We start from the raw sequence: 13062 nt of genomic DNA on the forward strand, positions 1-13062 counted from the left end.
AAATAACATGTAAAATTATGGAAGACTTAGAGGTAGCTTCAACAGTGCGTACCTGTATCTGTACCTACTCATATACTATTTACCTTAAAAGTGACTTATCTGAAAGCAACTTGTTGAATAGAAATTACACATTAAATCTAAGTAAGAATTTAAATGTCATTATTGAAAGTTTATGGGCCTAGATCCATAAAAAAACCCATGTAGTTACCTAATCTGCACTGAAATAAAAAATTATGAAATAACTTTGTCGCTGTTAATAGATTGCAAACATGTTTTAACGACAATGACAGTATCTGGGTGTGTATAAAGGTCAATTTCTTACTAATTTTGGAGGAATCAGGGGCTGGGCTTTTTCTTGTTTCCAAAATAAATTTCCCAGCTCTGAGGTATAGTATATTTATGGTTAATGTTGAAACTGTTAAAAGTTTTGCTGTTAGATCAAGCCAAGAAAACCCACAAACAGCTAAACAAAACCTCCCCCATACCTTTTAAAGAAAACCTTTGAAAAAAACCCAGAAACCAAGGGAGCTGTGCTTGGGAAGAGGAGTGCAGAGTAAGCGGGTAACTTCATGTGGTGAGCAATCCAATAAAAGTCATTCAGCTAATGGATGGGCATAATTAAATGCATGTACAGTGACCTCATGATCCCTCAGGTATGACTGTGAAATTATATATGAGTCTTGAGTGTTAACAACAGATGATACTCTTCAGCAAGAAGCTCCGTGTTAGTTGAGGAGCAAGTTCAACAACATTGCTTTCCCTTGGAAGATATTTCTCTGCCTTCATATTTGTTTCTGTTACTAAGAACATTCCTAAAGGTCATATCTTACTTCTTAAGTTAATCTTGGATGAGGTGAGAAGTGGACATGTATTTTTGTGTCAGATAACTTCTGATGAAGTGTGGGATTACAGATTCTTACTCTAGTTTCAGACTAAAGAACAAGCCTTCCACAACCAAAGCAATAAATTGTGGGCTTTCCTGAAGTATTCATGAATAGTGAGTGATATTATAACCACTTCTTTTACCAGTTTCTCTGTTTGCAGAGTTTTCTTTATTAGAAAAGGGCTAGGATTCATTTGACCACAGACCCACTTCCTTTTATAGTTGATGGGGTGAAGTAAGTGGTTAGAAGGAATAACCTGGTTTAGAAATAAGTTTGTGAACTTCTCTGCTTTTGAGTGAAGTGACTTAGGCAACTGGTACTTGGAGGTATAGGGGGAGGTATGGATGGCGTTCAAGACATTTAAATTTAGGTGTCTATATGTATGCACCGTGTTTAATATCCTATTACAGTAAGTGGAACCATGAGCAAATAGTTCTGGTGGCTGGCAGCTGAATAGCTTTTTTTGTCTGTTTGACTAGGCTGGTCAGTCAAAGAGACATCAGGCACCTGGCTTACGTAGCTGGTACCATTAGGTACCTCACTTGTGTATGTACATTCAAGGTACCCACCTTTAGGTGTCTCAGTCCTATCTTGCAGGCTTCCCCTAGTGGCCCATATGTGATACTCTGAGGTATCTTAGCTGGCCTACTGCTACCAGTCCAGTTGCCATGGATGATTCTCCTAAGTTCTGTATCATATCTACCTGTCCTAAAAAGTTATCTCTGGTCCCTGGGATGTTTCAAATCCCACTAATACCTCTCCATAGGCAATTAAAGATAATTAGTCAAAATACATATTTATATTTGGTTACATGAGTTGTACCTGGGGGATGTGCTTACTGTTGTAAAACATATGAGTCATGGTTGCATTTCCCTGGTGCAGTTGTTTCATGGGTCTGACAGATGTGAGGCCATTGATATACTGGAAGTTTACTTTGTGTAGCCTAAAAGGTGATAGCAAACCCCTTTTTTATCTTTAGAATATTTTCTTGGAAGTCTACTTCTGAATCCTCAAGAAGATGTGCCTTGATTGGAACTCACTATAAAATATGTATCTACAAATGTAGATATGTACCTTTCCCTTTCCTTCTGAAAGGACTATGTTTTTTTGACAGCTTTTCCCCATGTGTTTTCCTGTACACCATTTTTATACTTCTCTGCTCCCCACTCCTGTCCTTCCACTTCAGCCCTCAATTATGTTCCATAGGTTTCTTTCCCAAGTCCTGGGTTATTACCCATCTCCAATTTTAAAAGGCTTTCTAAGCAAGAAGGAGCTTGTTTTCCATGGCCATTTGTGATTAATTCACAGCTAACTTGTTTCTTGCCTGTGTTCTGTTTAGGGAAAGTACAAAGTTGGGGCTTTTATTCTTTAACTAATTATTCAGGCTTCTGCTAAAGGCAGCAGAGTTTTTAGCAGTTGCTGTGATAGCAGAATGAACAAAACTTCTAGCTCCTGAGGTTGTCAGTAATGTCAACTGGGCTAGGCCAGCAAAACAAACTATTGGCACTGCCAATCTCTCACAATTTTTTTTTTTTTTTTTTTTTTTGAGAGCGGTGTGATGAATTTAACCATAAATACTTCTACTGTTTCTACTTCTAAATTTATATACATGTGGGAAGGAGTCCATTCTGTTCCCGTGCCTCATGGTGACCTTCCAATTCCATCCTCTCTCCATCTTTTCCAAAGGCGATGGAGGTGGTAAAGTGCATGTCCAGTATGTTCGCTGCTGTCCTGAGATGACCTTATCTTGTTCAGAATTGATGCTTTTTTATTCTTTTTGGTTCATGGCAGAGCTTCTTTTAGTCTTTACCAACACTGGTAATCATTTTACCTGGCCTGTTTTTGTGGTGCACACGCAGGTAGTTGAATGAGTTTTAGCTAATTAGCAGTTTACTCTATTGTCAGTGCACTTGCTGCCAGGCAACATACACCCCTTGCAAAACTGATCTTGAAAAATAACATGCGGAGTTTTAGAAACATAGAGGATTGAAGTAGTCTTTTTAGGATACTTTATTCTTATAAATCAAATAAACCAGACATTTTAAAATGTGAAAGAGGCAGAGAAAAAATTCTCTTGTGTTTTGGTTGTTCATACCAAATGTCTCCCTGGGGCAACATATTCAAGTATCTCTGTTATAAAACCAATACAATGCCTGTCTTGGTTACATAGTTGTTAAGCTGTTGGTTAAATTGTTACAGCTTGGCACTCTACCAGAGGTATTGCAGCTAAACCCCAGATGGCACATAAGCCATCAGCTACTAACACAGTCTTTATTTTCTGGAGATCTAAGACTTATTTCTCCACTGGAAGATGTTAGGAAGATTACTTTTCTAGATCTGAACAGCAGTTTTCTCTATGGTTTGGCCAAGCAGTGCTCCATCTGAATAAGAACTTTGGGCAAGCCCACCGTGACTGACATCATGATTCCCAGAAGATGGCACAGAATGTTTAAGAGGGAGGATAGTTTCATTTCATCATATGCTTTATCTACTCAAATGTCTTAAAGACATTTTTACAACTGTGCTTGAGAATATGTTAGGTTTTTTAAACAACATATTTTAGTCTAGTTACATTGCTGCACTGTAAGTTTTGATTCAGAGATGTGCATGGGGAGAAGGTGTGGTAGCATCTTCAGTGTGTGAGTAGATTCGAGGTTGCTTATCCATAGTGAACCAGTCTAAGATGTCCTTAAAGTACTGGGAAAAAGTGGTCATTCTAATTTCAGAATTTGTCAAATGCAGTTATGAAAAAAAAACTTCAGTGGGCGTAAGACTATTCATAAACAAGACCTGAAAAATGATGGTGTTTGTCTTCATTCTAAAAAGCACCCTTTCTGTTTATGGGTCTTTTCTGGTTGACTGTGGACAGTTTCAGGAAATTCTGTTTGCTCTTCATATGTATGTGAAGACTTGTCTGGTAGAGTGTGTAGCATGGAGAGTGTGGGTAATAATAAGTTACATTTTTTGTACTTAAAGATCAGAGGGCATCAAACAAAAGTAGCTGCTGGCAGACTGACAGCAAAGGTGGTGGTTGTACATACAATGTGTAGTTGTGCTGTGGAATGTTGTGGGTTACATAGAGATTCGGGAGCCCCTGGTGGTCTAGTGGTTAAGGGCACAGCGCTGTCACCGCTGAGACCCAGGTTCGATTCCCGGTCAGGGCCACTCCCCGGGCAGATGGAGCTCGTCAGCCCTTAAAGGCAACCCATCTACGTCCTGAGGACCTCACTGCCACCGTCCAAGCTCGCTTGGCCCCAGCAGATGAACCTTAGGATTAAAGGGTGGGCTCAGTTCCGCGCACACTGTGTCTCACCTAAAAAATCCAATGCGCAGGCTGGAAGGTGGAAAGACCTTCCCCAGATCTTCGCTCGCGAAGACTGGCCATTACATAGAGATTCAAAAAACAAGGGGGCAAACTCACAACAGATATGTCAGCTGAGGGCTGCTACATGCAAAATGACAATTTCTGGCTCAGGAGGTGAATGAGCTGCAAATTGCTGGAGGTTAGGAGAGTATTTCTGGGAAGTATCATTATGGGCTTGTCTTGTTCGAGTGCTGATTTCAAGGCATCCATTATTGGCTGCTTTTGGAGCCAGGATGCTCGGGTAAGTGGGTTTCTAGTTGGATGTACTAGAACTGTTCATATTGACAGTGGTTTTGCTAGTTCTTATTTCAAGTTTTTAAAATTAAAAATATAAAAACTAAGCTACTTATCTTGTTGGTATGTCTTTCTATAAACATTTCTGTGTTTGTTTATATCTAACCATAAATTACCAGAAAGCACTCTTAGTTGCTAGTTTTTGCTGTCTTTTCATATGTTCTAGTTCAAGGTGTGTACTTGAACAAAATTTATTGTAATTGTTTGATCAGATGCTTAGTTAAAAATCTCATCACTGCATCACATATGTTGAAGAACATCTCTGGTTTGTTAAGAATGGAAAAATGTTTTCACTTATGTCTTGTGAAAGACTGCAGAAATTAGAAGTTTCGCCTGTGATGTGCAGTCTTTTGCAAAGAGCTGTCCTGCTTATGCCTCCTAACAGGCTGAAGTTACTGATTTGGGCAAACAGTAGGATCATGTTTCTTGTTCTGTACTTTTGTGGATGCCCCTCTTAACTTTGTCCCTGTCTATCAGAAACTTTGGGTGCCTTTTTTTGTCAGAACAGACAAGCATATTTTAGAAAGGAAAGATAATGTAGTGATTAAACCATTGAATTAAAAGACTGTTACTGAATATTATGTTTTATACTACTTGCTTTATATGTTTGGAAAAAATATCTCTGCATCAGTTTTGCATCTGAAAAATGGAGATTTTTTCCTCTCTTATAAAGGAAGTTGTATTGAATAAATCAATTCCTATCTTTGAGTTATTAGATTTTATGAAGTGGTTCATAGAAGAGGGAGGGTGGATAAGTTCTACTATATGACTGAATTAAATTTAATAATTAGAAATGTTGAGAGGGAAATCTGCTGTAGCCTATGAGGTAAAATATAGTGAACTGACACTAGATTACATGAGGAACTGTGTAAGTTTAGTAACTTTTCACTTTGTGTGTGTCCTGACATCAGTGAGCAGTATACAGAATTGTGAGAAGCACTGTGAGAGGCTGCTGCAGCATATATTGGAAAAAAGCCTTCAGAGAAATCAATTGTTTCTCTTGATCCATTGGCACAGAACCTAAGAAGTATCTTTTGGATTAGAGAAATAGCTGACCCAGGCAGCAAAAATAAGAGGATAACTATTGTTTAGTGTAAAAATTTTGGTTAGAATGGATGGCCCTGTCTTCAAAACAGCTATGCTTAGTAGGAATAAGGGGCACTGGTGCATCTCTTATGAGGAGAAGCTGAGGGAACTGAGCCTTTTCAGCCTGGAAAAGAGACAACTGAGAGGGGACCTCATCAATGTATATAAGTATCTGAAGGGAGGGTGTCAAGAGGATGGAGCCAGGCTCTTCTCGGTGGTGCCAAGCAATGGGATACAAGGCAATGGGCAGAAACTGATGGACAGGAAGTTCCACCTGAATATGAGGAAGAACTTCTTTACTGTGTGAGTGACTGAGCACTGGAACAGATTGCCCAGAGAAGGTGTGGAATCTCCCTCATTGGAGATATTCAGGAATCGTCTGGACACAATCTGGTGCCATAAGTTCTAGAATGACCCTACTTGAGGAGGGAGGTTGGACCAGATGATCCACTGTGGTCCTTTTCAACCTTACCCATTCAGTGATTCTATGAAATCATTGCTCCTCTTGTTGATCCATGTTGTTCACCTAAATGAAGGAGCTTAATCAAATGTACATTGAATGTAAATAGCTGAAGTTCTGGCATACAGTTCTCACTAGCCATTTGTGCACCTCTGTGTTTTAACTACAAAGTAAAAATGGAACCCAGTAAATCTAACACAGTTATAACTTTTGGGTATTTTTTATCTATGGCTGTCTAGCCTGAGGGAAGAATAACTGTCTTGCCATCCTCTTGCCTTGAGAAATTAGAAATGCTACTTGCCATAATCTTTAAGATATTTTTTGTGCTGAAGTTGAGCTCCCAAGTAGCTGAATGCTTAGCTTTTACATCCCTCAGGGAAAATAGTATATCCAGATACACTGTTCACCTAATTTGGCGACAGGTAACTTCATACTGAAGATAGCTGAGTGTTTGCGTCACAGGGCTTTTCTAGGAGACACATCTACATCATAGCAAAGATTCTAATGTTTCCCTTGCAGGGAATAGCATATTGAAAATCAATCTGGGCAGCTGAATCTAGTACATGGAATAAAAATTGTTTTGTCTCCCTGCAAGTAATTCCCTTCTAAATTCATTAAGTGTCTACTTGTGTTAGCATCGTGGATATTGATGAACAGCAGATTTGTATTAAACTTACCTGCCTTAGTGTTTTTGTGAATATTATAACATTCCCCTCATCTCATTTCTAAAATCAAGACTTCCAGCCTTGAGGTCTTTCCTAATATAGTACTTACTCCTTCTCTGTGCATTCTTTTAGTTACCCAGCTCTACACTTGTAGATGGAGACTTTATGCAGTATTTGAGATGTGGGTTTACCAGGGGTTTATATAGTGGCAAAATGAGGCTTTTCATGTAAGTGAAGAATTAATGTGCCAACTCCCACGTGAAGTATCTGTCCCTGCCACTTCTCTATCCTTTTTCACATTATTGATAAAGAAGTTGAATAAAGCTGGTCCCAGAGGTGCCCCCTGCTTACCTATTTCCATCTTGAAAAGTGGCTTGCTATCTGTGAAATGTCTTTATTCCAATACAGTTGGAGTTTTCTGTATAATATTAGATATATAGCTTTGTCCAAAACTTCTTGAAATGCAGATACATTAGTATCCAGTGGATGGGATGCCCTTTACCATTACTATCGACGTTGTTACAGAACTGTAGCAGTTTGTGAGGTTTTTATGCATGTGTTCAACGATCTTATTCATCAGTATAAACTCAGTCTCTTGTCTTGCTTAGGGTGGCAGTCAGACTTACACTAGTCTCAGTAACTGTGGAGTGAGAAGATATTGAGGTATTGTTGCTACAAATCGTCATTTGTCAGTGCCTCTTAAACCTGAACTGTTCCCTCCGTCCACACAAATAGGAGTGCAAATAAAGCATACACAGAAGATTTCTTGTCTTTTCACAAACTGTGCTTCAGAAACTCACATTCAAGCCAGTATATGGTGATGATTTTGTAGCTGTTTGCACAGGTGGATTAGGTGTACTGTGATTGAGGTCCTTTCCCCTCTCTTGCCTTTCTCCCTGATATGCTATTTTAGATCTGCGGAATTGTTTCAGCCTCTGTGAAGCTGCATAAGGGAACTGTCAGGTCACAAAGTTAGCTGCTTTACCTTGTCCCCCTTATCATTCACAGGACTTTGCAGGATCGATTCCTTGCAACTGTACAGTTTGAAACAATATAATAAGGGAGGGCTTTAATTTCTTCCCTTTACATAAAAAGAATCAGACTATTTGCGATTAATTTTTACCTTATATAGTACACATAAAGACACCTCAACTTTTGACAGCTATAGATGGATGCTAATATATCTGTGTTTCAAACCTGCAGTACCTGTTGTAGTCAGTGGGCTCATCAGTATTTTGTTTCTTACAGACAAGAGAGTTTGATGTGGATAACCTGAGCAAGGCAGAATTGCGAATGCTTTTGAGTATAATGGAAGGAGAACTAGAAGCACGAGACCTTGTGATTGAAGCCTTGCGGGTAAGTTACTGGGTTGTCGTGACTTGGTTTTTGGCTTTATTTTAAATTCTGTTTTGCCACTTCCCTTTTATTGTACAGAGAATATTATTAGTGGAAGAATAAATTGTGATTTTAAAGTTGTAGTTTGAGTAAATCTCAGTAATCACAAAATATGTTCTTGTTTAATTGTTGCCACTCAGTAAGTCTATGTAATTTTCATATAAAATGTCAAAAAATTTTCAAAGAAATAAGTAAAAAACCTGCAAAATTACTTCTTGTTTAAAATCTTTTATATTTTAGACTCTGTTATTTGTGAAAGGAAGAAATAACTTCAAAGGAAAATTCAGTCCATTCATAATTTGTTCTAATGGTATCTATTTGATTGTATGATCTATTCAGTGCTTTCATTTTCTGTGAGATGGAAGGAGGGACAAAATCAGATGGTCATATCCACTTAGGGAAAAAGTTTTGTGGACATTTTTGTTTGCCTCTGTTTTTTAATAAAAGGTGAAATATGACTGCACTTACAAGACTTGGTAGGATTTTTACTGTTAGGTGCCTGTGAAAGTTTTCTGCTTCAGAAGGTTGCAGTCTGAATGGCAAATTAAAAAGTTGACTGAAAATGTACAAACAAGACTGTATTTTAATCAAAATATGATTTTTTTTACGACTGTATTGATTTTAAAATCAATCCGCAGCAGAATAAAATTTAACAGACCTGCCAAACAAAGTATAGGTTTAGGGAGAAAAAGAGTCTTGCCTGGTTTGAAAATATTTATAACTTCACAGGACAGAGGGAAATTGTGCCCTTTAAGATATTGTGAAGCAAAACCTCAATGTAATAACATATATCTAATACTGGGTTTTATTAGTATGTGTAATGATTATCAAGTAGTGTGGGAACATTTTTCACTTGTAATGTCACAGTAACAATTGTAAGTGCATTTTTATTCAGTTTTAAGTTGGTTTATGATGGATTCAGATCTCTTGTAGGAAATAGAGCTTTAAAGTAGCTGTCATTGATGTACTTGCATTAATAACTGAAGACTTTATGGGTTTAAACTTCTCTTATAAAATACAATTTCATTTTGTATTAACAATAAGACACTGGAAGCAATATTTTTTGGGGGGATTACTGTACTTTGAAGTTATTTGGAGTTTGGCCTTCAGTTATATGCATATGTTAAAATGCACTGCCTTTTCATCTAGCTGTTTTACAATTTCACAGCTCATTTGCCTGGACTAGGACTTTTTATTTTCCCTACCTGCCAGTTAAGGTTTTGTGGAAGTGGAAACAGTGTACACACCACATCCAGAATCTTTTTTTTTTAATTCTTCTAACTTCGAAGGAATGCAGAGAGAATATTCAGGCAGTTTTCTCTAGTACATATTCATGAACAAACTGCTACACCACATACCAAAGAATGTATGTATTGAAATTGAGCAAAATGGAGGGGAAAAAAAAAGGGAAAAAAGAAAAATGCGGTAAACATTTAAAGATAGTAAACATTAAACATGTGCAGTCCCAGGAGTGGAAAAGTCTGTTTGAGATTCACATGCATCTGTCGAAATGGGTAGTATGTACACAGAGGGTTTTGATGATTAATATAGATCAATATAAAAAGTAGCTCAATTTCACATGAGGTATATAAGGGCTGAAAATAGGGGATTTAGGGTTTTTTGTTTGGTTGGATTTTGTTTGGTTCTTTTGGGATTTTTTTCTTCTTTTCCTGCATGTCAATTTTCAGTTCTTCTAAACAAAGTCCATGTGTAACTCAAATCTTTTTGAAGGCTTGCCTGGCTACCTGCACTAGTACTGGGAAACTTGGAAGTTATACTGGCTAAAGAACTGTTGACTGATACGTTGTAGTATAATACTTTTGGATCTTCTGGCTTCTTAGTTGACAAGGCACAAGTCTGCAGAATTAGGTGCTGGAGTCTCCAAGTAGCACACAAACTAAGCAACGAGATAGCCAAATACAGTTACGCACTTTTTTATAAAAGTGTATAACAAGAGAATTCCACTGGAATTGTGACAAATTTGGTACTTTGATTTGCTTCAACAAATTGGCATACATAGTTTGCATATCCTTGAAGCATGTCTCTTCATATAAAAGACTTGAATTATTGTTTCGAAAAGAGATGAAGGTCTGTTTCAAAGCTAGGATAAGTTTGTGAGTATTTTTTGCAGGAGTTGGTTTGTTGTGGGGTTTTTGTATTCCTTCTAGTAGTTCAGGGCTGTTTCAAAGCCTAATTTCTATGACAGGTCACAGCCTGAAAATTTCCAACCCTGTACTAGAGAATGTGTATGTTTTCTATTCCTCTTAAGTGATCTTCCTGTCAGCTTAAAGTCACTGGCATATACATTTATTAAGCAGTTTTTATATGGTCTTGATCTTTTTGCAAGACTACAGAACTGGATCTTTTAATCTTCTCTTAAAAGCTGTTCATTCTCTTTTCATTCTTGTGGTGCTGTCATTTCAGATTTTTCTCAATAATGGCATAAGTTTAACTAAGTCGTTCCTAAATGTGTGTGCCCTTATCTGTACTAGCTTTGCAGGGTTTCACGGATCATTTGTAAAAATTGTGCAATAAATAGTACTTATATATCTATAGTAAATACCTCTCCTGAAAAGTTTTGGCACAAAAGGTAATCAGCCTTGACTGATCATGAAAGAACTGATAAGAACTGATAATAGTGAATGTAACTGAAGACTTACTCACACGGTACTACTCTTAATCTGCACCTAGTCTGTATTAGTCTGTCCTTTTCCACTGTATAAATTCTTACACTGACCTCTCTTAGTTACCACTTCACTAATTTTGTGACTCTGTATCATGTGCTTTACTGAAGATCTGAGGCAGATCTTGTGGGGTTTTTTCTCGGTCTAGAAAGCCAGTTATGTAAAAAAACCCTCACACCAACCTTCAATATCCATTGGTAGGATTTCTTTTCAGGCTGAGTCTTACAGGGACATGCTTCTCACAGTGCCAAAGGGGTTTTTTTTTCTTGGTATACGTCATATCATCACAGTCTACATCAGAGAAAATGCCTACTAACTTCCCATTTACCACTTTTAAGATGTTTTGTAACTTTTTTTCCTGCTTATTTAAAGCTTAGTTTCAAAATGGTGCAGTCCAGTGAGAGTAAAGAAGAAATGCTTCAGTTTGTTACTTTGCTTTGAAAAGTTTTAACTAGGGAATTTCAAGTCTGTCCACTGGGTATTGTTCAGGGTGCGGAGTGTTCATTCTGCCTATTCTGTGTAAATAAAAAAATTTTAAAAAATAAAGTTGGAAAGGCCAGCAGTTTGAGATTATGGATAGAAATCTTGTTAAATAGTCACCTTGCAGACAGAGGGGTGGGGAGGGAAGATAAGTTTAGTTAGTAAAGTTTAGAGTGTTGATTTTTATTAAGGCACTGGAATTTATGCAACAGGATAAATTAGAAAGAATCGAACCCAGTGTCACATATAACAATTAACTCTTTTTATTGTGTCTTTTTCATAATGGATTGCAGAGTTTCCATGGTATTTTATATAAAGATTTGATACCTTGAAGACCACTTTTGAAAGAAAATCAAAACTTCAAATTCAAACTGCATTTGTGAGAAATATGCAGATGACATCTGTTTAGTTTCATGTTTTCACAAGATATAGTTGTTCATTTATAATATTCTCAACTGATTCCTGCTTCAGCACTTGAAAAAGTTACAGTAATTACCAACCAGACCAATTTAAGTTGCTAGACAAGTTCAGCCCTGTGAGAACCAACAGCCTTGGAAAAGTAGACCTTTGTCATGCTTAGGGTCAAATTTCCAGATTCATTCTCCAAGTGAACAGTTAATTTACTGTGGAAAATGGCATCAGGATTCACCTCAAAGGAGGTGATCTTTGTGTAAATCTTTGTGTAAATCTTTTTCATTAGCACTCTATTTCTTTTTTTTGAAGCTGTAATTTCTGTATTTTAGTAACTTCATGACCATGGTTGCACTGCAATTAAAATTAGATTCAGATTAACATTTAAATCATTAAAGTTATTTCATTGATGAGAAATAACTTGCTGATTAATTGCTATTGGGAGTGCATATAGTTAAAAAAGGAGGGAGACTTAATTGTAGCTGCTGCCTTCATCTGTCTCAATTATCCATATAAATTGTCTGCCTGTAATAAGGGGATAATATATTCCTAATGTGGAGGTAATGTGGCCACATAATCAAAGCACGGGTCTGGCCTCCCACAACTGTGATCTCAAATACAGCATTCATTTTTTGTTATTTTTTTATCCAGTGGTTGTTGTAGCTGCTTGCTCTAGAGGACTTTTTTTAGAGTGCACTGATCTTCCTAGGAAGAAATGATGTGATAGGGGTAGCTGTCAAGCATAGAAATGTAAATACTAAATGCTGCTTTTAGTAGTAATTCTCTCATAAAGTTAAATCATGAGTAGGTTGTTTTTCACCTAAAATTTTAAAGCCCCATTCAGTTTGGATTTCTGTTTATTGTAAAGAAAATTTTATTTGCCTATGTAGATTTCATTAGGTGTTGAATGGTAAATTGAAAAGTATACTTGCTTCTATGGTATACATTAATTTATGTAAACAAAAAAAAAAGCAAATTCTTACTGTACTAGATTCTTTAATATACCACATTGGATGGATTTAGAAAACTTTTTTTGATTGTTGGGAAAAATCACTATTGAAATAAAAAAAATGTCTAAAACAACTGCCAATACCAACAATGGATATATTTTTTTTTAATTAAAATTAACCACAATATCAATGACATTACTGTGGAGCAATATCTTTCTCTGAGCTTAAGCAAGATCCAAATCAACAGACTGTGTGTATGTCATGGATAAGTCAGGAGGACAACATGTGAATGGCAAGGTGAACTTGGCTGTAGGTGTTTCTTCAATGTTGTAAAGCCCTACTGTATTTAATTTCTACTATAACTTGCTAAGGCATGAAAGCTTATCTTC

The 13062-nt window shown here is 37.0% G+C and overlaps 1 protein-coding gene across 1 annotated transcript in view; it reads left to right on the forward strand.

Moving 5' to 3' along the window:
- The window catches only part of CTTNBP2 (cortactin binding protein 2), a 78696-nt gene that overhangs the window by 4518 nt on the left and 61116 nt on the right, over positions 1-13062 (forward strand). The window contains 1 exon segment of the mRNA XM_050323806.1: positions 8002-8109. Within this exon segment, the coding sequence (XP_050179763.1) occupies positions 8002-8109 (108 nt within the window).

The sequence above is a fragment of the Myiozetetes cayanensis genome, unplaced genomic scaffold (genome assembly GCF_022539395.1).
Source record: "Myiozetetes cayanensis isolate MyiCay16 unplaced genomic scaffold, myiCay2020 scf3, whole genome shotgun sequence".
NCBI classification, from domain to species: Eukaryota; Metazoa; Chordata; class Aves; order Passeriformes; family Tyrannidae; genus Myiozetetes; species Myiozetetes cayanensis.